The 26,501-nt window shown below is 42.5% G+C and overlaps 1 protein-coding gene across 4 annotated transcripts in view; it reads right to left on the reverse strand.

The window, feature by feature from the left end:
• LPIN1 (lipin 1) overlaps window positions 1-26,501 on the reverse strand; it is a 121,215-nt gene that overhangs the window by 38,589 nt on the left and 56,125 nt on the right. For all 4 annotated transcript variants that reach the window (XM_075861095.1, XM_075861094.1, XM_075861096.1 and 1 more), the window contains exons 4-10: window positions 22,467-22,792; window positions 19,494-19,613; window positions 12,776-12,905; window positions 11,162-11,468; window positions 6,771-6,864; window positions 5,113-5,303; window positions 1,004-1,097 (exon numbers count right to left, since the gene is read on the reverse strand). In XM_075861095.1, the coding sequence (XP_075717210.1) occupies window positions 1,004-1,097; window positions 5,113-5,303; window positions 6,771-6,864; window positions 11,162-11,468; window positions 12,776-12,905; window positions 19,494-19,613; window positions 22,467-22,792 (1,262 nt within the window). The remainder of the gene's footprint in view (window positions 1-1,003; window positions 1,098-5,112; window positions 5,304-6,770; window positions 6,865-11,161; window positions 11,469-12,775; window positions 12,906-19,493; window positions 19,614-22,466; window positions 22,793-26,501) is intronic.

Consider the following 26,501-nt stretch of genomic DNA (forward strand, 5'->3'; position numbering starts at 1 on the left):
CGGTCGGATACTGTATATGGCATCTGATGGAGAATGCTGCATTTTTTTTCTTGCAGAGTCCCCATATACCGCCATATTTCATTGGGTGGTAGACATGGCACGATTGAAATAGATTAATACCGTACTTGGGATCCCAAATATAGCAAAGTGAACAAGGCCTAAGAGAAACAGAAAAATGCTCTACATCCTTTATGCTTCTGGATTTTTAGAATAAAAGTATAACTGTAAGTACACGATCAGACAGATAATGAAATTCTCCAAATTCTGTTAAAAATACGTTCCAATTCGCTGATCACAAGGACCATGACTAGAGGAAGTGTATGGGATACTTCCATAGATAATATACATTTATTGCCATATGTAAATAGTCAAATTTCTACTACAACAGAATTTGGAAATGCATATATATGTCCATCGTAACATAGAACTTCTCGTTCATCTATATGAGAAAGAGGAGAATAGTTATGTATTGGTCATGGTACGTGGGTGTGTAATTTCTGCTATAGGCAAGCAAGACCGTTCATGGACGGCAGAGCATTTCTACTGTGACTAGACTGGGTCCGGATTGAAACTCTTGTAGCTCTATATCCAAATGTATACATAAAGTAAGCCTCTTACTATAACCCCTTTAATATTAGAGCCCTCAAGGCATTTAGTCGATTTCCATGGTTCCGACTACCAAAAAATTCCCCCCCCCCCCCCCAGCAAACAGCTGATTTTGGCTAGAGGAAGTTGATGCTTATCTCCTCTGCAGGTGATATGTCCTATTACAGGTGCCATTCAATTAAATAGTCGTCCATGGACAAGCCGAGTTTGCCAGACTGAGAGCAATTGCTTGTTAGTGGCTCTGTGTCATTGACGGGAACCCGAAAGGGGGATCCATTTTATGACATCCACATGCCCCAATAGGGCTTATGGGGAGGGGGTTGTGGAGATGATACAGCCCCTCTAATAATATACAGTGCACTATATGAAATAAGCCCTAACACATTCATATACTTACTTGTTTCCAATTTTCACAACAAGGTTCGGATCATCGATGATTGCTGGATTGTCCACAAATTGCTGGTATGTTACTACTTGTTCTAAAAATTGCTCTGCAAAGACAAAATATGTAAAGTGAAAGTAGTTTCTAGAAATTAAAAAAAAAAACTTTATTTTTTTTTATTTTTTAAAGGCATAGGTTTAATAAAGTATCTTCTTTCATTGGGGGTTTCATTCATTCACTGTGATTGACTGCCTGGAAGAGCGGAGAGGATGGCGGAGGATCTTCTAGGGTGATGGTGTGGAAATGAAATAGTGTCCCTGAGAGAAAATATGGCTGAGATGGGTTGCTGTCAGACAGCTACTTCCTGTCTCATAATCTGAAGGCAGGAAATGTCTGGAGCAAATACATCTGAGCTTACAGAAGCACAATTGTACACAAAAATCTAAAAGTGGCATGTATTCAAGGGGTTTCTGAAATTAGACCAAGGGGTCTAAGAGCAACCCCTATTTTGCATGGGCTGTTCTTGGAACTGCAAGGTTTTTTTTTTAACGTTGCATTCCAAAATCCAAAATTGTTTTATTACTATTCCGCCAATGTAGCTGTATAAGGACTTGTTTTTTTCGAATCAAGGCGATTTTTTTTTAATGGCACCATTTTGGGGTACATAGAACTTATTGATTAACTTTTTTTTTTAGATTTTGGAGGGGGATAGAAAAAAAAAAAAGAAAGCAATCCTGCGCTTTGGTTTTTGTATAAATAAAGTCTTGGCTTTATTATATGGGTAGTCGCAATTGCGGCGATACCAAATATGTACAGGTTTTTTTAATAAAAGCATTTTTGCACAATAAAACCATGTTTTATTTTCACTTGAAACACTTTTTTTTTTTTTTATAAGCTTTATTTAACTTATATTTTTTTAGTCCCTCTAGGGGACTTTACGGTTTGATTACTTATATAATGCTTTTTTATAACCAGCATACAAAATTATTATGTTAGACTCCGGCCGCCATGACAACCAATCAGCTCCAAGCAATCGCGTCGTGGAACGCTGATGGGGTGACAGAGGGAGGTCTCCCTCTGTTGCTACTTAGATGCTGTGAGCGCTATTAACTGCAGCATCTAAATGGTTAAACATCCAGAATCTACATGCAGCAGGATTTGCTCTGTATATTACTGCTGGCACCCGCTGCAGATGGAGCAAGTACAGTTCCTGGCATCCAATTGACGTACCATTACGTCCAGAAAACCCCAATTAGGATTTAATAGGAAGGGGTTAATGGATTACAAAATGTATAAACACACACCGCCCATACACAGCCAGTCCTCTAACAGCTACTACTATGGGGAGCTTATTTCATATGCATATACATTCAGCGCAATACTATACATGTATGCAGCAAGCTTCTAAGCTCCCCCTAGTGGCTGCTGAAGGCAACCAGAATTAGATTATCTGACTATGGCTGTAAAGAAAGCAGGAAATTTGAAGCTCTGTATAAAAAAAACTGATCTCCAATCTTAGAAAAATATATTATGAAATTAATTTGCTCACAATTTTGGACATACAAACAAATCCATGTTATAGAGTTGGTCCTTCCCTTCCGAAATACAAAAAAATGGTGTTACATTCTCTTCAGAGAATTGCCACGAATAAGGAGAAAATATTTCTGGCTTAGCAGGCAGAATCAGCTCTATAGATCGATGAGAGGTGTCACCCAGAGCAAAAAGTCCATAAATCCAGCATTTCTCTGTTACAGCATCGAGTCTGTGTTATTAAAAGACATATTGAATACACACTGGCGGCACGCGAGCCTCTGTCTGCGGAGCGGTTTGCTTTATTCCTACAAAGGATGATTTAATGACATTTGGAAAGTTTACTGGAAGATCTGAGAACAATTCAGCATACATTTTTATGTCCTACATGTGTGGGGGAAATAGAACAAAAATTATATTGAGAAATCAGCCAATACTACTGGCGTTACCATAGCGGGTGGCAATCGGCCGGTGATCACACAACTGGATGTTCCTCTGGATAACAGATCACATAGGAATGTACACAGATATCGATGGGGTACCATGCAGCCTGGTGGTGGAGGAACAGTGGATAGATTTGCTGGACAATGGTGAGAAATTTGATCTCCATATCGTCCAGTAATCTGCGAGCAATTCTGATAGTACGGACAGTTGAGAATTGCAGTGTAGATGTAGTGAAGGGTCAAATATTATAGCATTTAGAAGCTTGTTAGGCTATATCCAGTAGATAGTATGACTTTCTCTTATTGGCCCAGCAGAAGGAACCTTTAGGCCCTGTTCACATGGTGGAATTTTTGTGGCGGATTCCACCGCAAAATTCTGCCTCCCATTCATTTCAATGGGAGTCGAACGCTTCTTTATCCTGCTAGCCGATTTTTTCAGCTAGCGGGAAAAAGAAGTGACCTGCTCGATCTTTGGGCAGATTCTGCCCGAACCTCCCATTGAACTCAGTGGGAAGAGGAGTAATTCTGCGGCGGAACCCGCCACACACAATCTACTGTGTGAACGGACCGTTAAAGCGCTCAGTAGAAGTGAGGATCCAGTAGCAAGTTTCTAAATGCATTGACTGTGTGGTACAAGGGATTAGTTGAGTCCTTGAATATGGACATCGATCGATCGATCGATCGATCGATTAGATAGATTAGATAGATTAGATAGATAGATTTTTGACACGATAGCTGGCCTTCCTTTCTGCTCTATAAATAAGCACTTTCCAAATAAACATAAAATATAAAACTAGTTCCATTCATGCTGCCAGGATTATTTTAGATTATAAATGCTCAGCGTTTTACGACTGGCAGCTCCCTTTAAATTGAAGATCTAGAATTATTAAATGAAGGCTTAGTTTTGTTTCTCCAGTAAAACAGGTTGTTCATTTCTATGGCATTTTATTCTCTTTGTTCTCTGGTAACCGCTTTTCCTCGAGGTCAGGATGACAAATCGCATATATACAAGGGACCGTTTTATGTTTGTGCAATCTAAAATAAAATAAAAAGGCAGCTGGCTCTTTGCCAGGAAAGAACATTATTTTATATCCAACTACTCCAGGCGAAAACAAATAAAGGCAGCTGTGGTAAACCAGTCAGCGGAGGCACAGGGAAAATGGCAGACAGAACAAGGCCCAGTTCACACGCATTTTTCTGGCGCCGATTTTGACGTGGAAACCGCATCGGAATCAGCACCAAAAACGGCTGAAACTGCCTCCCATTGATTTCACTTCTAGCCGCTCGTGGGGAAAAAAAGCAGCATGTCCTTTCTTGCCGCGGCTCCGCCTCTGTCCTCTCATTGAAATCAATGGGAGGCAGAAAAAGCGCCTTTCGCAGCGTTTTTTTGCCCGCATCGCTCAAAGGCCGGGGACGAAAAACATAGAGAGAGACGCAGCGCAAACTGAGGCAAGAATGTGCCGGCAGGTCAAAATCTGCCTCAAAATTCCTGAAGGAAATACTCCGTGTGATTGACAGCCCCCCACTCCCGCTACTCTGTATCCATAAGTAAGAACTATATATACAGACTGCAAATCATGGAAGAGATATGGTTGGAGAATGTGGAGATGTCCGTAGCATGTAAAGAAGTAAAGAGCATTTCCCCAAAAATAATAATTATAATAATAATAATAACAAGAAAATGAATGGAGTTTGTATGTTCTCTCCGTGTTTGCGTGGGTTTCCACCTACGCTCCAAAATCATACGGATATACGGATAGGGAATTTACATTGTGAGCCCCACAAAGGGACGACAACTTCTGTAGATCGCTGCGCTATATAAATAAAATTACAAGGAAATCACGAGTCTTGTACAATTATGATCAATGATGGGATCAAAATCAGCAAACTGATAAAATACTTGGTGCGGTTTCCTTTTTTCCAGTTTGTTTTGACTTTGTCCAGTGTAGAAAAAAAAAACAACTACTACCTGAAACGGTCAACAAGCAGTCTAGTTGCTGTTGACTGATCTTATTAGGATTTACATTTTATTCATATGTTAATGAGGAAGACTGTCATTCAGAATAGCCAACCATTATCGATTCTTATGCCTAGTAAAGTAAAAAAGCAGAAAACCCCTATTTGGAAGCAGTGGGTCATTCAGTATTCTACCTTTTGTCAGCTCTTTATTGTCATTCAGGCCTCCGCACAGCGATATAGCAATGGACGGCAGATCCCGTAAACCATCAGAGATACTCTCTACTCCACTGTCAACTCCAGAGCTTCCTACAGACTGTGGTGACTGGTTGGCAGAACGAGCCCCATTCTCTCCTGTGCCCTTTATAGATGTGGACGACTCGCCACTAGAAAAAAAAACAATGTACGAACAAATTAAGACAACAGAAGAGCAAACCTGTACTTACATTATGATATGACATATCTGTACAGTCACAGCGTGTACTACTACTGCACAAGGAGAAGACTGGGAAATGTTACACATAGTACATGCAGACACTTAAAGGGGCACCCAGTGGTGGAACGACCATTCGGACATTAGTACCGTGCCCGAGAGCCTTTGGACAGGGGAAGTCCACAGCCCTATGGCTAAGCCAGTAAAAAAACAAAACAAACGGGGGCGACAATGGGCATAGAAGAAACCATAGTGATAAGGCTCTGTCAACCATAAAGTTGCACTATGTTATTCTGTTCTGACGTTTTATCAGAAAAACATAGAGAAGTTCCTATAAATGTCTCCATTGATCTCAGTGGCTTCAGGTAGCCTCCGTTCTATCGGGTTGCTGTTGATTTTGACAGACAGGATAATGATAATATAGTCTTCTACGTTACTCTACCCAGTAAACCAAACCAAAATCTATGCTATTAATGTCAATGGAATTCATAAGTATCTGTTCTGCTTCTATTTCGATCCCTTAACACTGGATCTGTAATGAATATATCAGAAATGGACTAAGTGGTAGAGTTTACCTCAGGGTGACCAGGTGACAGAATAAACAGTCCCATCATGGGCAACATGGCTGACAGCGGTCTGACATCTACAACTACTTTCTGCCCCAGCAATTGAAGGCAAGTACAGAAGTCTGGAGTACAGTCAATTTCAAATTCCTGGTGTAAAGATTATTGGACCGAGCCAATTTTGGCCTTGATCAAAAACAACTTTTTAATTTTGCTTTTTTTGCATTTCAAAGGACATCATTTTTTTTTTTTTCTACGTAGTTGCAGGAGACATTGATTTTTGCGGGACGAGTTGTACTTTATATGTGTGCCATTTTTTTTTTGTACTTCTGTAATAGCGTTTAATTTATATACATTTTTAATTTCACACAAATGAGGAAGAAAAAAATATTCTGCTGCAGTTTTTATTATGTATAAACCATACACCATAAATAATGTTAGAAACTCATTGTTATGGTCAGGAAGAGACCAAATACATCTGTCCAGTTTAAGTCCCAAGACATACAATAATATAAAGTTTCTTTATTGTAAAAAAAAATATGTGCGTTTGTGTCTTTTTAAAATGGATGTAGATCACAGATTTGAATGATCTCAACCCTTAGAGCGGAGCTGTGGCTGTGTGTTACAACCGTTGCTTGGGTCCTCATCGCACAGGCACATTAGAAGTGCCCGCGAGATCAGCGTGACGAGTATGCTCGTCAGGAAGCGGCTACGGTCTACCACTCGTGACAAGAATACTCATCATTAGTCGGCAGGTAGTTCTATTTTCTCTTGGCTACAAGACTTCCCACACTGGCTGTGCCTTTCTGAAGATTACATAAAACAAAACGGAATGTAATAAAGGTAAAACTACTCACCTTTTTGGAAAATATAATGCAGCGATCTCAGGATCCATGCAGTTAATATCATCTAAATACACACCATCTTTCCCAAGATGTCTGCTGCGTTTATCTGCAAGATTGGAAAGAAGAAAGATTTTTACTTTAGCTGCATTGTGTTATGTTCAGTTGAGTTTACATGTTGAGATTTTGGCCCTAATCCGACAGACGTCCTGAATATATAATAAGATAGTGATAGTGCCACACTGCCCCCTGTAGATAGTGCCACACTGCCCCCTGTAGATAGTGCCACACTGCCCCCTGTAGATAGTGCCACACTGCCCCCTGTCCCCATGCCGTGCTCTCCTCCAGCAATGCAGGCCCAGGCCTGCTACAGCAGAGCGCGCAAGCAGCGCGATGATATCATGGTGCCACCTGCATCACACAAAAATGCCGAATGGCGGGGAAGAGAACCGATGGTTCCCTTGCCTCTCCAGCGATGTCAATTGTATCTGCGTCCAATGGACGCAGATACGATTGAGCCCTATAGCACGCAAGAGCCTTCCGCACAACTGGAAAACGCCCCTGCGGGCGCCCCATGCACTGAATAGTTTTGTAGTGTTATTTTGCAATGTGCTTTTATTCTTTGGCCGGGCATGGGCCACTCGGGAGCCTCGGCCCCGCCCATCTCCCCTAAACGGCCCTATGGGGATCTGCCACTGGACCCACCCTCCATTTATATTGGAAGAGACCCTAATTGCAAGTGATTATCTCCAAAGTTAGTTAATGGGGTTGGCTTCAGATGGACCTTTGGGCGTTGTTGTATTAAGGGCCATTATTGTCAAAGTCTGGGCAACCAGGGGATCCTCTGGTTATGCGGTTTGGCCAGTCTGGCCCTTGTGTTCAGGAGCCAAAAATTCTGCCTCATGATTTTTGTCATTGTATCTCTAACCGGTCTGAAGCTGCCTCATCCTGATTGGACAGCGTCATAGTCTGTAATGCTGGCTCCAGTTCGGGAGAATCAGTGTAGTTCACACCCTGTTGGCCAACTACAGTGAATTTGCATATCATGCGCCAAAACAAGAGGGGGCCATATTTCAAAAACAGGGGGCCCAGAAACAATAAAAAAACGGATCTGAAATCAGAGGGACAGCGGGAATCAGGCTAGATATAGAGTTTTAATTTGATGACCTAGTGACAGGTCCTCTTTAACTAATAAGTGACAGCACACTGAAATCAGCGTGTGTCTGTCACTTCTTTATACTGCTCTCAGACAGGGCAACATTAATATCTGACTGATCCTCTTTAAATTATTATTAAAAAAAAGTCATGCTGACTGCAGTCACCACTATAGCTTAATGCATATGATTCATACATTTAACAATCAAAGTAGTATCCAGTGAGCTCCCCCTAGTGGCGGATGCCAGCAGACAGAATTTTATCATTGAACTCCATATCTATGCAGGGGATTTTTTACTCCATCAGAAAAACAGAGCTCTGACCACTATAAAGATATTTTTTAATAATCAACATGTAGTGTTGGACCTTAAAAGTACAAGATGTTCTAAGGTGGACATTCACTTTAAAGATTGCTCCACTTGTTTGTTTTGCCATCAACAGTACTAAACCAAATTTAAAGGCCAAGTCCACTGCTCCGGATCCTGGAGGACCTGGTTAATCAGACCACTACACAGATGACCCATTGATTTCAGCGGGTGCCATGTAGTGCTTTCTTCCATCTATTTTAAATGCAGAGCTTTCTTTGGCGCTGTAGAACGGTTCTGGTGGCGCATATTAATATGCACGCCCAACCCTTCAGCCGGCGTCACTCATTATACAGAAGTGTCTGTTGCTAAGCAACATATTGAAATCTTTCGAGTTGCTGCTTAAAAGACAACCCGCTCAAAAATGATTAATTAGGGAATCAAAGGTTTCCAGAATGAAGAATTACTATGTAGAGCTCATATTTTTCATCCGTAATAAGTATATTATCATAATAATTTCTCTACTGTTTTTGTAAATTTTGGATTTCCTGCACCTGTATTTGAGGACAGCTTGTACCAATATTTACCGCAATACTTTACGACTTCTACAATATCCCTAAACTTTGCATACAGCTTGTAGTCTATCGAGGCAGCGCAGCTGGAGTTACCCCGGAGTACCCGAGACTGAAGAAGGCAGATAGAGCCGGCAGCAAACAGCAGCGGAGAATAACCCTGGAACATGACGTGATCTACACAAACAACAGCGATGTTTAGTAGTATCAGCCAGGAGAGACTCCAGCGGCCCACATTAGCCATGCATGACTACGCTCCATCATTTGGCACATTGTAAGTCTTTACTTCTTCTATCATTTGCATTCCTGCCTCTGGAATACAATTATATTATTGCAGGATCTGACATTTGCATTGAGTTTGTATTTTCAGTGGTTGCATTCAACATTCAGCAATAAACAGAATTTGATTTCTGTAGGACAAATCTTTACGGATATATAAGAATGAACTTTCAGGAAGAATGCTGTTCTGTCTCCCCCATGCTTTACACTGCAGCTTTGCTTGTCACGACTTGCTAGTGCTTCATAAGCGTAGGCCCAGCAGGGGATGGGCACGGCGAGCTGATTTTTATTAGAGCCAGGACAGAATGATTAGAAATCACATACAACTAAACATCAGTAAAAAGAAAAGATGATCAGTTTTTGGGAATGCCTGCGTAAAAGTGACATGTTCCGATAACCAGTGGTGTACATGTAATTATGTAGAAGAAAAGAGCTTGTTAATTGCGGTGCCGGCCTGTGGATGATGCCCTGTGCCGTACCTTCAGTTGGCGCCCCCCCTCGCCGCATATGGTGTAGGATCATACAGTGTACAAATAACCCAACCATACAGAGCCATCTGTGGCACCCTTTTACGCAGGGGTGGCCAGTGTGCCCTGTGTGAACGCAAAGGTGGCACACCCCTAAGACAGGCTCCGGTTATTTGGCACAACTTTGTATGTCACAATGTATTATCGATTACTTTACATAGCAATACAGGTCACCCTAATGTAATTTTTTAAAATGCATGCCCAAAATCTCAAAATGTAGCTCTGCTACATCTGAAGAAATGTGGTAGTGCCAAGTTTGTCATTTCACATTACTCATTGTAATATTATGATTACTGTCTAATCCGAGGTTTTACATGGAACTGGAAGCAAATCTGTATTATCTTAAAGGGGTTTTCTGGTTTCGGCAAATTAATGTGATTTTTTGTGTAATTAAAAGTTATACAATTTCCCAATATACTTGAGGAATTAATACAGAAAGTATTGCAAGATCTCTGCTTGCTGTTATTCAGTAGGAACATTCATGGTTTTCTTCTAGTGGATACAATTTTGTCCATGGGCATGTGATGGACACCCAGGTGCTGGGATCATTAGAAGTCACAGATCTGATGCTCGTCAGAATGTAGCCTTACAGTATGTGTGTCGGCAACCTCGGATGTGAAAAACTGATGTTTTTCACGTCCAAGGTGCACCTAAGTGGGACGCGATTTCACGGATCCCCCATAAATTAAAGTCTATGGACGGATGCGTGACACAGTAAAATAGGACATGTCCTATATTTTCACGGACCCTTCATACGCTCCGTTGAAACAACGGTCATGTGAACAGCCCCACTGAAATACATGTGTCCGTGTGACGGCCATTGTTTTAACGGCCGTCACACGGACGTGATACACACTCGTCTGAATGAACCCTAACTGTAACGAGCCGTGCACCTGTGTGTCCATCACATGACTATGTAACAATCCCAGCACCTGTGTGTCCATCACATGACCATGTAACGATCCCAGCACCTGTGTGTCCATCACATGACCATGTAACGATCCCAGCACCTGTGTGTCCATCACATGACCATGTAACGATCCCAGCACCTGTGTGTCCATCACATGACCATGTAACGATCCCAGCACCTGTGTGTCAATCACATGACCATGTAACGATCCCAGCACCTGTGTGTCAATCACATGATCACGGACAAAATTTTACCCTCTGGAAGTAAACAATGAATGTTCCTACTGAATGACAACAAGCAGAGATCTTGAAACCGGTGACGAATACAGAAATTCTATTGGAAAATTCTATAACTTTTAATTATACAAAAAAAATAACATTAATTTGCTGAAACCGGACAATCCTTTCAACATGAAGAATTATTCGACAGCTCCAATGATTTAGTCCCTCAAGGTATTTTTACATGGTCTTTTTCTTATCGTACCTGCCACATTGTGCCTGGTATATGGAGAAATATTAGGGGTGAAGGGGCACACAGGGAACCGCAAGCACTATTGATGTAGCATTGTTTCCGATTATGTTATTATGTAACAGAGGATTATATTCATTTTTAGGAATCATCACTTCTATTGCTCCAGTGTGACCCTGACTGTATGTACCTTTCTTCTTGGAAGGGGAGTCGGTCTTGCTTAGAAGGGGAGTCATATGTGATGATGTGGGGGTCACCTCTTCATGAATGGAGAGTGGAGGGGCTGCGGCTCCCAAAGATTCAATATCAGCTTCACTTGTCCTTGGAGTGTCACATTCAGGACCAACGTCTTCTACAATCAGCGACGACGGCTGTTCCCCTATGCTCTCGGAGGAGGTGAATTTCCCTTCTTCATTTGTGTTCAGGATGATCCTGAAATGTGTGCTTGCTGTAGGATTTATGTTCACAACAGTTTGTTCTTTTACTTTATACAGAGACTGAGGTGAAAAATAAACATCACATCATCAATAAATGGTTAATAAACTTTCAACAAACTTACATAAATCAAAAGTATAAGCGAATATAAGAAACTTTGTAATATATCTTATTAGACAAAAATGCCTCTTTCTCCACTTATCAGACTCGACTGCACTGATTATTCTATTCCAATTCACTGCTAAAATCCATCTTGAGATACAGACCATCAACTCACGGGTTACAGCTGCCCATAAAAGCCTATGGAGGGGGAGGGGGAGGAGGGAACAGGTGCAGAGTGAGAGAGAGGCTGCCGCTGCTTCTAGTGTTATATCTCACCTCAGTGCTGGATACGCACGTACACTGATCCTTACTGCTGTATGATTTCCTCCATGTTGCTGCAACATTATAAAATATATATATATACACACACACACACACACACACACACACACACACAGTCTCCTCCATATGTCTGCAGTGTATAGAAGAGATGATAGCAGTTAGGCTCTGCCCACTTGCTCATAGAAAACGGAGAATTAGAAATAGAGCCTGCAGAGGGGAAAACTTCTAAATAATGCAGAATACAAGTCATATAATGGCCACAAATAGTATTATTCGCCATGTACGTACATATGACAGCTTATTCTGAAAAGTCACCTGAAAGGTTAGGTATGCTTTAAGGATAGGCACATAAACACTTTTATATACAGCAAAATTTGATTAAAGGAACATTTTCGTTCATATCAATGGGAACCCAGCTTCTCTTCAGTGTCACTACTGGAAAAAGGAGCATGTACATTGCAGTTCTCTCTCAAATCACAGGAGATACAGGCAGCAAGACTCCCATGAGAAACTAATTGCAGGGGAATAAAATGAGGAGTTGTCGTCCTAGTGGCCTTTATACATCATTTTTTACCTTCTTTATGGTGAATTTTCAGTAATCAGTATGATAATTGGGCACCAGCTGGGTAATTAGGGGAGTTTTAATACAAAATTATATATTTGCTGCTTTTATACATGCATAAGTGTGTGCCAAACCAGTTTCCTGTCTTCTCCATCATTATAAAGATGGTTCTTACCCACCAACCCACACCCCAATATGCTGGCGACCCAAAGAAGCCCTTTCGAATGAGTGAACGTAGCGCTTTATACACTTAGGTCTGTTTTGACAGGAAGCAGCAGAAAAATAGGGCCTGTTTTCTTCAGTATAAAGTCCCAATCGGGCCTTGGGGTTTGGCGCCCCCTGGCTGTGATTAGAAGAAACAACACTATACAAATCTAAAAAGAGAATTCTATTCAAGTGACCACATACATGACTAGGATTTACCTTGGTAGCCTGAGGTAGTTCTCCCCAAGCCCAGTGCATTGGGAGCTCACTAGAGGACATTTTCCTATCCTGCGGTTTGCTGACCAATTCAGAGTCACTTTTAGGAGTAGCAGGACGAGAACCTGGAGGACTGAAAAACATGAACGTGAGAAAACCAAAAAAACTGCAGCAGTTCATGGTGTCTAATACAATAAGATGAGATGACGATGACATAAGACAATGACGTCAGTGGAGAAATGCTGGTTATATAGGAGACATTAATTACATTATTTGCATTAACCCACAGCAACTAGTTCTGAAAATTGTATTAGACATGCAGAAATCGAACGTACCCGATCCTTCTCTTTAGCGACATCGGCAGGTTTGTCCAACTTTAACCTAATATGTATGGCCGGCTTATCTCAGGCCCGTCTATCCACTCCTATATTTCTTCATCTCTCTCCCCAGCTATCTCTCAAGCGGGCCATAGACAACACAGATGTAGGCCGTTCCTTGACTACACCATTAACATACCCATTAAGATTGTGGTTCCTGTTTATTTTGGGGGATCGACTTAGTACAAATTCTTGTTTCTTAATTACGGGAGATATTGTGGGAATAGATCATGCTATTCCCATTTGTGGCCATCAAGATCTATACGACGTACGACAAAAAAAAACACCTGTATTTTCTAACCTATATAGTACTCAATCCATTAATGGTTTTTCTCAGTACAGGAAGTGATGGCATATTGCTAGACTATGCCATCACTTCCATATTGGTGGGGTTCAACTGCTGGGACTCCCCTCCGACCCTTAGGGCTCATTCAGACGAGCGTGTATCACGTCAGTGTGACAACCAATAAAACAACGGCCATACCATGGACTCCTGTATTTCAACGGGGCCGTTCACCGGATCGTGTGAAAAAATAGGACAGGTCCTATTTTACTGCGTGTCACGCATCTCTCCATAGAGTCTAGTCTGTGGGGGATCCGTGACAACAGGTCACGCACGGGTGCACACCGGACGAGAAAAACTGCAGTTCTGTGTGAGAGTGAGAGTGAGAGTGAGAGTGAGAGTGAGAATTGTAGAATTTGCTATGACTCACGTTTCTCGCACAGTTGAGTAGGAGAATGCTACCGACATTATTTTTCCAGGGAGAGGACAGAATCTCGTTTATTAATGGGTATTAGATGAGTTGCTCTATGCAGTGAATGTTTATCTTGTACATTAGACCCAGAGAGAAGAACAGATCTGCATACTTGCGTAACTGTCCTGAATTTGCCGGGACTGTCCAGAATTTACAAAGACAGCACCCGCAAATTACTGTCCCGGGACTTGTCCCGGAAATGGCTTCATTCAATGGTACATCATAACCTATTGCTACATTCAGGAAGAAATCTTGCCAGCGTACACATGTAAAGTGTATACTATAAACCATGTGCAGACAAGAACATATTCAAACCAAGTATATCTTGCGGAATTGACCCACAACACTTAGTATATAGCCTACAGAATGCGGGGTACAGTTAACACAGCAAATATGTAATAGAAAAATACAAATTTTATTAGAAATACCAACAATAAAAAATTAGTCATGCAAAGCATGGAAGAGACGTCTGTCAATGGAGAGAGCATGTACAAGCAACAATGCAAAAAAGGGCATGAAATATGCAGAGAAATAAACAGAAGATATGGATTGCATATATCTGAAATGCCATGTAAAAACCCAATAAAGGGGTAAAACAATGTATGAGGATACAAATGTAATATATAGGTGATAGTCGAGTAAGATCATCAATGGCATTGATAGCCGAAACGCGTGTTGGGTCTGACGTCTCTCTCTTTGCAGAGTGAACAACATGGGTACGCTTTCTCATCTCTCCTATTCAGTTGTGTTTAGGCCATTAATGATCTTACTCGACTATCAACTATATATTACATTTGTATCCTCATACATTGTTTTACCCCTTTATTGGGTTTCTACATGGAGCGAAATCCCCGGCCAAAGCGTGGTCGACGCCCTGCCTGGGATTCCACTACAGGAGGTGCCAGTGACGTCACTGACCTTATATGGACAGTGAAGTCACGGCTCTCTCTTCCCGGCCAGGGAGTCAGCATCGGTTTCGCCGGGGATTCCAGGGCTCCAGGAGTGGCCCATGAATTCACTGTCCATATAAGGGCAGTGACGTCAGGGGCATCTCCTGCAGCGGAATCACCGGCCAGGGTATTGCAGACACCTGGCCGGGGATTGCGACGCAAGAGGTGCCATTGACAATGAAGTCAGGGCTCTCTCTAGGAGCGGAATTCCCGGCCAGGGCGTCAGCAAAGCTCCAGGAGTAGTCCATGACTTCACTGTCCATATAAGGAATTACCGGCCAGATCATTGCCGACGCCTGGCCAGGGATTCTACTCATAGAGGAAGCCACGACGGCTCTATCTAGGGAGGGGGCCTGTGTGTGGCGTCATCTACAGGGGGCCTGTGTGTGGCGTCATCTATGGAGGGCATTGTGGTATTTTCTACAAAGGGCACTGTGGCACTATCTACAGGGGGCCATGTTGGACTATCTACATGGGGCACTGTGGCATCTACAGGAAGCAGTGTGTGGCACTATCTATTGGAGCAGTGTGGAGCACCATCTACAAGAGGCACTGAGAGTGGCACTATCTAAGCTGGTTTTTACGCTACCAGTAGTGGTCAGCACATATCGCCTAGCCCTAGTGATAAAATGAGACATCACCTGCCTGTAAACAACCAGATAACCAGATACATGCCGGCCACCATAGTAGGTGTCAGCATAACTAGTGCAGAAATTTTGTTCGTTTTTTTTCCAATGCAGAAATTCTGCAAAGCCATGCCCACTAGCCACACCCACCAGATAAACCACGCCCCCATAATGCAAACCCACCAAAGAGGCCACATCCTAAGTGTCCCTGGCGATTTTTGAAATGCTTCAAATGGTGAAACATTTGAACAAATGTTCGATCTGCTGAACTAGAAAGAAAATATGGCGCTCCATCCATGTGATATGAAGGAACAGGAGAAATCAGTCATGACCGAGCACACGAAACGTGTATAATAGAAGGTTCACATTGTTATTTATCTGCAGCAACAGATCACAAAGAAAAGGAGCACATCAACATATATGAGGTAAGCTTGAAGTGTACTGTATCTCCACTTTATCCTGATTCTCTGTTTTAGTAAATACTTGTATTCCCCATGAAAAAAATACAATGCTAAAGCATCTTTAGAACTCTGCATTGTGCCGTTCCTCTGTTATTCCTCCGGGAAACGTATGAATGACAACTAGGTGTTACCACTCCCCTAGACAATGGAGCTAGTCGCTACACAGCCTGACACTGTCCAATCAGTGCTGTTTGACACCCTATTGACAAGATGATGGTAACACCCAGTTTTTAGTTTATTCTTACATTTCCAGGAGGAATAATACACAAAACATTTACAGGAGGAATAGCACATTCCAAGAAAAGATGCACCAGCATTGTTATTTCATGGGGAACGCAAGTATTTTTCTAAAACAGACATGTCAGGAGAGCTGCATTATATAATTATGTGTAACTGAGTTAGGCCTCATTTACACGAGCGTGTGCGTTTTGCGCACGCAAAAAACGCTGCGTTTTGCGTGCGCAAAAGGCACTTAACAGCTCCGTGTGTCATCAGTGTCTGATGCGCGGCTGCGTGATTTTCGTTCAGCCGCCATCATTATGACACTCCGTTTGAATGTTTGTAAACAAAAAAGCACGTGCTGCTTTTTTGTTTACATTCAGAGTTTGACAGCTGTTGCGCGAATCACGCAGTTCGCACGGAAGTGCTTCCGTGCAGCATGCGTGGTTTTCACGCACCCATTGACTTCAATGGGTGAGTGATGCGCGAACAACGCACAAAGAAAGGACATGTCGTGAGTTTTTTTTCAACTGGGCAAAACTCACGGACTGTCTGCATGCCCCCATAGACTAATATAGGTGCGTACGACACGCGTGAAAAAGAACGCACGTCGCACGCACGTATATTACGCTCGTGTAAACGAGGCCTTACGGCTTGTCTTATACTCCAGTCATATACGGAGCTGCATTAACCCCTTGGTGACATGCCACATACTATTACGTCGCTGTCGCCAAGGTCTTAACGCTTCAACGTAACTGTTAGTTGAATTGTGTTAAGCGGTCACCGTGTCTAAGAACACGGTGACAGAGTAAAGATGGCTGCTGTCCCTGACAGCAGGCCATCTTTACTCAATGACCAGGGGACAATCGGGTCCCTCCCCCCGCATCAGCGATCGCTGTGATTGGACGGTCAATACTGACCATCCAATTGCAGCTTTTTTCGGCATAAACCGAACACTGTCAGGGCAGTGATAGGTAGTGATTGGTGCAGTCTAGGACCGCACCAATCCCTGTCTTGTATTCATGTGACGGGGGCAGGGCCGCTATCAGGAATTTCTGGGCCCCATACAGCTAAGATATCTGCCCCATTACCTCAGGTGAGCAAAGGAAAGTGTGGCGCTCACGTTTGTACGTTATACACATTAAATTATTTTGGTGCTGATGTCAATTACAGTGAATGAAACCATGGAGCAGGCAGTGACCGGTTAATGCTCTGGATTTTGATGTAGCCAAAACGTATCACACTGTATGGCATATAGTGGGATACGTCGCCCGCGGAATGGCCCAGGGGAAACTCCTGAAGTCACTGCCCATGAATGGCAGTGACACCTGGAGCTTTCCCAGGGCTGGAGCCTTCTACTAGCGCACTGCCCAGGGACTCTGGCGCTGTTCCTGATGTCCATGTACGTAAAGTGACGTCTGAAGCTTTGCAAAGCCTGAGTACAGAAGCGGAAAAAAACGCTTACGGGAAAAAAGTAGTGACATGTCCTTTCTTCGAGCATTTCCGTCTCTAACCTCCCATTGACATCAATGGGAGGCAGAGAAAGCATAAAGGAAATTCAAGGCAGATTTTTCTGCCTGCAAAAAACTGTGTGAACAAGGCCTGAGTCCTATTGTCATTCAATGTTGCTTATCCTCGGCTTTTCCATGCAAAATAATTAGAATGCTACTTATTACTGTGGTGGATTTCTTATCATGGTGCAGACAAAAAAATTTTAAGCATGTGAACTGGGTTGTGGAAACCTCATATGCATGGGATGCAGAATCATCGGCATGTCATCGGAATCCGTATCAAATCCAACATGTGCGAACAGGGCCTTAGGCCTTATTCACACGACAGTGAAAAACGACAGTGTGACAACCGTTCTTTTAAACGGCCGTCACACCACAGCTGTTTTCAGAACAATGATGTTCTATGGGTGTATTCACATGTCCGGTTTTTTAATGGCAGTGAATAATGGGCGTCAAAAAATAGGACGGCCCCCATAGAAGTCAAAGGATCCATTTTTAACGGCTGTCAATACATGTAACAACCGTTAAAAGCGCATCTGTGACATGGGGATCGGCAAGGGAACTACTGGTTGCCTTGCTCGCTATCGGCGGCTCGATGACACTCACCAATGCAGCGCTGACATCTTCAGGTGTGATCTCTCATCTTCACGGGTTCTGCGAAGGTGACGCGATGACGTCATCACGCCACCTTCGAAGTTCCCGTGAAGACGAGAGACCACGCGTAGAGACGAGCTGCATCGGTGAGTGTCATCGCATCGCCGCAGATCCCGTGAAGACGAGAGGCCTTGCCTGAAGAAGACAGCGCTGCATCGGTGAGTATGTAGGGCATTCATGTCAGGCTGTGTAGCATCATCTACATCGGGGCTGTGTGGCATCACATACAGGGAGGTGCGTGACATCACATACAGGGAGGTGCGTGACATCACATACAGGGAGGTGCGTGACATCACATACAGGGAGGTGCGTGACATCACATACAGGGAGGTGCGTGACATCAGATACAGGGAGGTGCGTGGCATCACATACAGGGAGGTGCGTGGCATCACATACAGGGAGGTGCGTGGCATCACATACAGGGAGGTGCGTGGCATCACATACAGGGAGGTGCGTGGCATCACATACAGGGAGGTGCGTGGCATCACATACAGGGAGGTGCGTGGCATCACATACAGGGAGGTGCGTGGCATCACATACAGGGAGGTGCGTGGCATCACATACAGGGAGGTGCGTGACATCACATACAGGGAGGTGCGTGACATCACATACAGGGAGGTGCGTGACATCACATACAGGGAGGTGCGTGACATCACATACAGGGAGGTGCGTGACACCACATACAGGGAGGTGCGTGACATCACATACAGGGAGGTGCGTGACATCACATACAGGGAGGTGCGTGGCATCACATACAGGGAGGTGCGTGACATCACATACAGGGAGGTGCGTGACATCACATACAGGGAGGTGCGTGGCATCACATACAGGGAGGTGCGTGGCATCACATACAGGGAGGTGCGTGGCATCACATACATAAATATTTGAAAATATGATACATGTCAATTTATCTTGCGTTTCCACTTGAATTGTTTGACTAGTTTAAAAAAAAAAAAAATCTGCAGCATAAAACTTTATTTAACACTTTACAACCATATCCATAAAACACGGCTGATGAATCTTTTGCAGCAACGTTTCGGGTTAATTGTTAACCTTCATCAGGCAAATAATATCAATATACATAGAAGGCAGCGGCCTTCCATTTGACGCATATCCCCCTATGAAGTGAAGTCCATTTATTCAATGTTTTATCATGATATGTACAAACCTTTGTCCTGGATTCCACTCTCCGTCAGAGTGGCGGTAAGTGTCGGTTTTAGGGAAGTGTCCACCCAGTGACTGTTTCATCTCAAGGACCCGGTCACCGAAGCTGTTCTGAACTGAAGGTCTAGAAAAGATTACACAGGACATAATAATTGATCATTAAATGCAGTCACTAGGCTGAACGGCTACATAAGCCTTTAAAATTGTGTGTTTTTTTTTAAATTAAAAATGTCAGTGTGATTGGTGCCACTTTCTAAATACTTTTTTATTAAAAATGTTTTTTAGTTTTTGAGATACAGCTCCTTTGTATCCTGTATACAGAGTAGCTGTATCTAGTGCTGAAACCATCAGGTCAGCGGCACTGACGGGTTCTTAACTTAGAAGTGATCAATAACAGGTGGGTCCTGTGTGTCAGAGACGCGCAGGACCCGCTGTCACTGGACCAGTCAGCCCCACTGATCTGAGAGACACAGGTCTCAGCGCTAGATACAGCTGCTCTGTATACAGGTTATAAAGCAGCTGTATCTCAAAAAGCAAAAACTTTTTTTAATAAAAAGTATTTAGAAAGTTGCACCAATCACGCTGACTGACATTTTTATTAAAAAATACAAAAACAACCATTTCAAATGTGTACATGGCCTATAATAATGGACATCATGGAAGACTCAATACTTAAGTAATAAATGCACTAAACCAAGAAACGAGTGGGAAAAAAAACAAAAACAGAAAGAATGAACTAGCCCATTGCAAGTCTATAGGGGCCTCTGCAAGTTTACCAAAATAAACTTGTAAAAATTTGGTAGAATCTGAAACGTGTCTCCGCATGGCTTTCTCCATGTGAGGGTTGAGGTGTCAGGAGGAGGGTTAGCTTAACGGAAATGTCCTCCTTTTATCATCATTTAAATTTTAGGTCCAGCATTCAGTGTTCATTTATTTCTTAATATATCTGTAGAACAGTCAGAGCTTTGTTTTTCTGAAACGGAGCTCCAAATTCCCTGCGTAGACAGAGTTAAATGATAAAATTCTGTCTGCCTGCAGCCACCACTAGGGGGAGCTTAAGAGCTTACAGTCTGTGGCTATACGGAAACAGCCTTGATCCAGCAGCATTATTGCATTCAATATGCCATAAATGTCTTTTACGGTAAAAAAAAATGTACAATGTGTTATGTCTATGTATTTATGGTTGCTGTGGTCTCCGCTCCACCTGAATTTGTTTATTATATTTAGTTTTAACACTTATTTTAAATTTTTTTAGTACTGCGGATCATATAAACATTAAACAGGAAAATATTATTACTATTAGGGTTCATCCACACGCTGCGGAACTGCTGCGTTTTTTTCCATCCGGAATTGCGAATGGAAAAAAACGCATCAGGATACAGTAGCAGCATAGTGGATGAGATTTAACAAATCCCATCCACACACTGTGTAAAAATTCTGAGCCAAAATTGATATGCGGTGCGTCATTTTTGGCCAGAATCACTGCGTTTTTCAAAGGAGATGTCACCATCAATTTGCATTGTGAAAAACGCAGCAAAATACGCACCATTTTCTGCTGTCAAAAACGCAGGAAATGGTGTGTTTTTGCCGCAGCGGAAAGTCTGCAACTATCAACGGAATTGCTGCAGAAATTTTCTGCAGTAATTCCATTGTGTGTGGACAAGCGCATAGTATAACATCAATGTAGCCAGAGCTTCACGTGCAATACTATCTTTTTCCACCAGAGGTCACTAAACACTAATATATACTGAAACGTGATTTACCTCCATTAAATCATATATTGAAATACAAATGCCATGAGATATATAGTGTGTGTGTGTGTTATATGACATGTATATTTATTTACCGTCACCTCTTATAACCTCCTCTCGATATTACTCACGTATCGGAATCAGATACAGACTGTGATAATGGGCACACCTCAGGCCATAAAACCCAGAATTCAGATAGAATTCAGCACTGCCAGCTACAAACAATTGACTTGCGACATATTGGACTAGTAAATTAACCTATCTCGCGCCTTTTCCTGACAGGTTTGTTCAGGACATAAGAAAAGTAGAATGCTTCAATAATGGGAATTGTTCATGTTTAATTATAATTTAACATCATGTGACTATATAGTAATGATAAATAATATTATTAATAGGATAACTAGCCTATTTAGCTGAAGGAGAAATGCTACAGAAACAGGCACATGGGGGTGAACATTCAGAACCCCCCAGTTTAGAAGACTTCAATGTAGAAATCTGCATAAAATGACAATAAACTTTGTAAATACTTTACTTTTCTATTACTGATTTTGAGTTACAATGACTTTTCTTCTCTGTTGACATCCAAAGCTAAATTCAGAATTCTGCTGGTTACCAGAGAGCAATGCATGGTGGATACCCAGTTACGCAGCAAGAGCGAAGCGGTTACGTCACATGACTATAATTGCAGACCCTGTTTAGAGGTCAACCAGCAGAATTTTGAAAGCAGCTTTGAATGTGATTTGATGTAGCTCAAAATCAATTCAAAATATGTAAAGCAAAGAATAAAATCATGTTCAGAGTGGAACTATGCATTACTTATATTCCGCAACGACGCTCCACCTCCACTTTGAAGGGATTTGGTGATTTTTCCCATTTGAATAAAAATGTTGTTTGTAATAAAGGTTTTTTTTGTTTAAAGTTTTCGCTTATATAATACGAAGTATAGTAAAAAAAAAAATAGTGTAGTACCGTGTTAGCCAGAAACAATAAGCAATGTTAAATACTTTTGTGTAAAAAAAGACAAAAGTATAATAGGTATGATACCTTTATTGGCTAACCGTGAAAGAATATAGAACTTTTATGGTTAGCCAATAAAGGTATCATACCTACTATATTTTTGGATTTTTTGACACAAAAGTATTTAACATTGCTTATATAATAAAAAGCATTAAGGAAAAATTGGATAACAAACAAATGATGAAAAAAAAATAAGCTCAGAAGCAAACCTGGCTGTTTCGAGAGGCTCAGTCTCTTCCTCAGAGCTGATCTCTATGGTAAACACATCTTCATCTTCCGTCGTGTCCCCGTTGTCTTCTCTCTTTAAGTTGTCTAGCTTTGACTTCCTCCTCCGTTTCCGTCTCTTCTTAGCAGAGCTACAGGGGGCACTCTCCGTGCCACCCTGATTCAGGTGCATGTTGCCAGGGGATAGAGTTGATCCGGACGCATCCAAATTTCTCGACCATTCTATCGGGTTTCTCTTCAACTGCGACTCCATAAGAGATGCTCCATCCAATAATATAGGAGAAGTTGCCAGGTGGGATGGGACATACTCCTGGGATGATAAAGGTCATAGTATAAGTATGGATTTTATTTAATTCAATAACATTCAGTTACAGCATAGTAATTGCTATAGGAAGATAAAGCTTCTGGTTAACATCTAATACTCCAGGTGGTTTGGGATGGTGCAGGGGTTAGTGGAGGTAGCTTAAGGCATGTGATGTACCTAAAATTACATTTTCTCTTATCTATACAAGTCCAAAATTCTTTATAAGGTTCACACAGCCATGGAGTTACATGATAAAATTTGGTTAGCCTGCAGCTACCACTAGGGGGAGCTCACTGCATAAGAATGTATACAGCTCCTATTGATCTCTATAATATATGTATATGCAGTTAGCTCCACCTAGTGCCAGCAGAAAGAATTTTATCATTTAAATCTGATAAAGTTAAAACTGGTATTTCACGCATCGCTACCTAAATGAAATTTAGGCTTCGTAGTTCATCAAAAGAAAAACAAAATCGCTCCATACATGTCTACTGATGGCCTTGGTCTGTCACTTAGCTCTCGAAGGCTTCTAATAATGGGAGTTCTACCCTATTAGGGAATCCAGTGGAGACGTCCATCTATTGGCATAAACGGAGATGACCCCCCAGGAATTAGGAAGCATTTTAAAACATATTTATCAGCTGCAACAACAAAGAATCATTCTGGCCAGTTATCAGTGTAAGAGTATGTTCACACACACTAATTACGGACGGAATTCGGGCGTTTTTGCCCCGATTGTAACACTATCACTGTAGGCATCCCTCTGTGAACTAAACACAGCAGTAGCACATATCTTACTCCTGTGCTGCAGATATGGGGAAATAGGACTAGGCCTTTACAGGTTTTCAGCCTTAAAAACGTAAACAAGGTGGTTTGATTTACGGACAGCACGCCATCTTGGAAAAGGGCAGAATTTAAACCCAAAGTATAGAGTAGCATTGTAGCTCAGTGATTAAAGAGGTCTTGTCTGCTCTCCTGCCATGTAAAAAAAAAACAATTCTGGAGCATCTGTTCTTAGTACTCTAACTTATGCCGCTCCTCTGTTTAGACCATAAAACAAAAGTCCAAATACAAGGTGAGCTGGAGACATCTTTCTCTCGTTTTTTTGTCGATTCCGCTCCTCTGTTATTCCTCCTGGAAATGTATGAATAAATTGACAACTGGGTGTTAACAGTTGGGGGGGGGGGGTAGGTTACAGATGTCACATTTTGTCCCATTCGTTTTAATTGACACCTCTGACTAAAGGCAATATGGATATTCTAGTGTCCACCTCTATCAGGATCCTTTCCATGTCTCAGGATGACAAAGCAAACGAATAAAACACTCAGGTTATGTATATTAGAACTACAAGGTCAGTACAAGGTCATTGAGACCGGTTTCACAAATGCATCTAATAAAAAGTCTCGAGACATAGATGTGATCAGGAGACGTCTGTTAGGTGAACCCCCTGGAGTTAAACTGTTCATTTATCTGGGTAACTCATTTATCGGGTTAATATGAACAAGAAGCACAAGGCCGCGTATAGGTCAGAATTTCACAGCTCCTGCCAAGAAACCCTCCAGCAGCTCTGGTCTGGCCCCTACAAGATTTTATCATAGATGTAGCCAAGATAAAACAAGACCACGTCTGTCTAGAGCTGGCTCTGTCACTTTGGTATTACATGAATGCCGTCCATTTGTGTCCAGTCTAATGTCAAAGACCAGGGACTTTATACAAATAGAGTCTGAATAACTCCCGCTATGTCCCCTTCTCACAGAACAGAACTTCCAGTACTTTCTCCGATCTGTTTGTGATCTAGAACCAGGCTCTCCCGACACATAAGAAGAAATGAAGAAGTCCCTTATGTTAAAGAGGGGCAAGACGTGAAATTCTGCTAAGACAGTATTGTAATATTGTGCTGATCTATCAGGTGATATATCTTGGAAAATTTATTTATGGGTGGTGACAATTTGGAGTACATTGGCGCAAGGAGTCATTTACTCATAAAAGTCACACATGCGGGCTTTGCAATGGTCTGGCGAGGTTTTTCACTGGAGTGGGGCTGGTACTGGAGATGGGAACTCACAGGTCACAGGAGAACATACAAACGTGTTTAAGAAATAAAAACACGGCGCTCCATAATGAAGAAACCTTTTGGTATGTTGAGAATGGAGAGAGGGAGATATAACTGCTCACCTGGGCAAGATGTGCGAATAACAGGCACAACTCTGTACAGTTTAGGAGAAGCTGCAGCTCCTCCTTGGCCGGCCGTGCATAAAAGCACCCGCAATAAGTGGCATAAATATAGTTAGGAAAACGAGGATATCTGGGCGCTGCTGGATGAAGGACATAGACTGGAATACGTTTATTAAAAGTTGTTTTATTTCATAGGGCTACGCGTTTCAACACCAAACAGGTGTCTTCCTCAAGCAAGTGTAACAGCAGTACATTACACAGGGGTTTATATACACCAGTAAAAAGGTAGGGAAAATAAAAGTATGACATCATAGGGTAAAGGGGTGGGGCCTAACGGGTTAACATCAATTGATATTGTTGCAATACCAAAATGATCAGTAAAAAATATTTCAAAGTGATATTATAAATAGGTCAAATAGACAACAGTGGTGGAATATACGCCAGCAGAACGTTAGAACAGAGCGGTTGCACAGGTTATGCCCTGACCACCTGTCTGCTCAACACTTTGGAAGGAGAAGGCGGCCACCATTCCTTGGTGCAGGACCAACTAAATAGTTGTCACAACCCCGCCCTTGGTATCAGCATCAATAAATAGTACACTGTAAGGGCATGCCCACACGTGGCGGATTTCCTCCGCAACTGTCCGCATCAATGCCGCACAGAATCTGCGTTGCAGATTCTGCGGCCGATCTGCCCAAAATGTGCAGTAAATTGATGCGGACTAGCTGCTGCGTATTGCGGTGAAAGTACTTCCCTTCTCCCTATCAGTGCAGGATAGAGAGAAGGGACAGCACTTTCCCTAGTGAAAGTAAACGAATTTCATACTTACCGGCCGTTGTCTTGGTGACGCGTCCCTCTTTCGGCATCCAGCCCGACCTCCCTGGATGACGCGGCAGTCCATGTGACCGCTGCAGCCTGTGATTGGCTGCAGCCGTCACTTAGACTGAAACGTCATCCTGGGAAGCCGGACTGGAGACAGAAGCAGGGAGTTCTCGGTAAGTATGAACTTCTATTTTTTTTACAGGTTGCTGTATATTGGGATCGGTAGTCACTGTCCAGGGTGCAGAAACAGTTACTGCCGATCGCTTAACTCTTTCAGCACCCTGGACAGTGACTATTTACGGACGTCTCCTAGCAACGCTCCCGTAATTATGGGAGCCCCATTGATTTCTTCAGTCTGGCTGTAGACCTAGAAATACATAGGTCCAGCCAGAATGAAGAAATGTCATGTCAAAAAAGCAAGACGCATCCGCACCACACATAACATGTGCATGACAGCTGCGGACTTCATTGCGGAATTTAGAATCTCCATTGAAGTCAATGGAGAAATTCCGCCATGAGTCCGCAACCAGTCCGCCACAACTCCGCAACAGCCATTGCATGCTGCGGACACCAAATTCCGCACCGCAGCCTATGCTCCGCAGCGGAATTTTCAGCCTCGTCTAAACGAAGCTTACTAAAAAGAAGTGGAAGGCAATGGAGAAACGGCTCCGCTGCGGATTAACGCTGCGGAGTGTCCGCAGCGGAATTCAAGAGCAAT

The sequence above is a fragment of the Rhinoderma darwinii genome, chromosome 4 (genome assembly GCF_050947455.1).
Source record: "Rhinoderma darwinii isolate aRhiDar2 chromosome 4, aRhiDar2.hap1, whole genome shotgun sequence".
In the NCBI taxonomy this organism is placed as follows: Eukaryota; Metazoa; Chordata; class Amphibia; order Anura; family Rhinodermatidae; genus Rhinoderma; species Rhinoderma darwinii.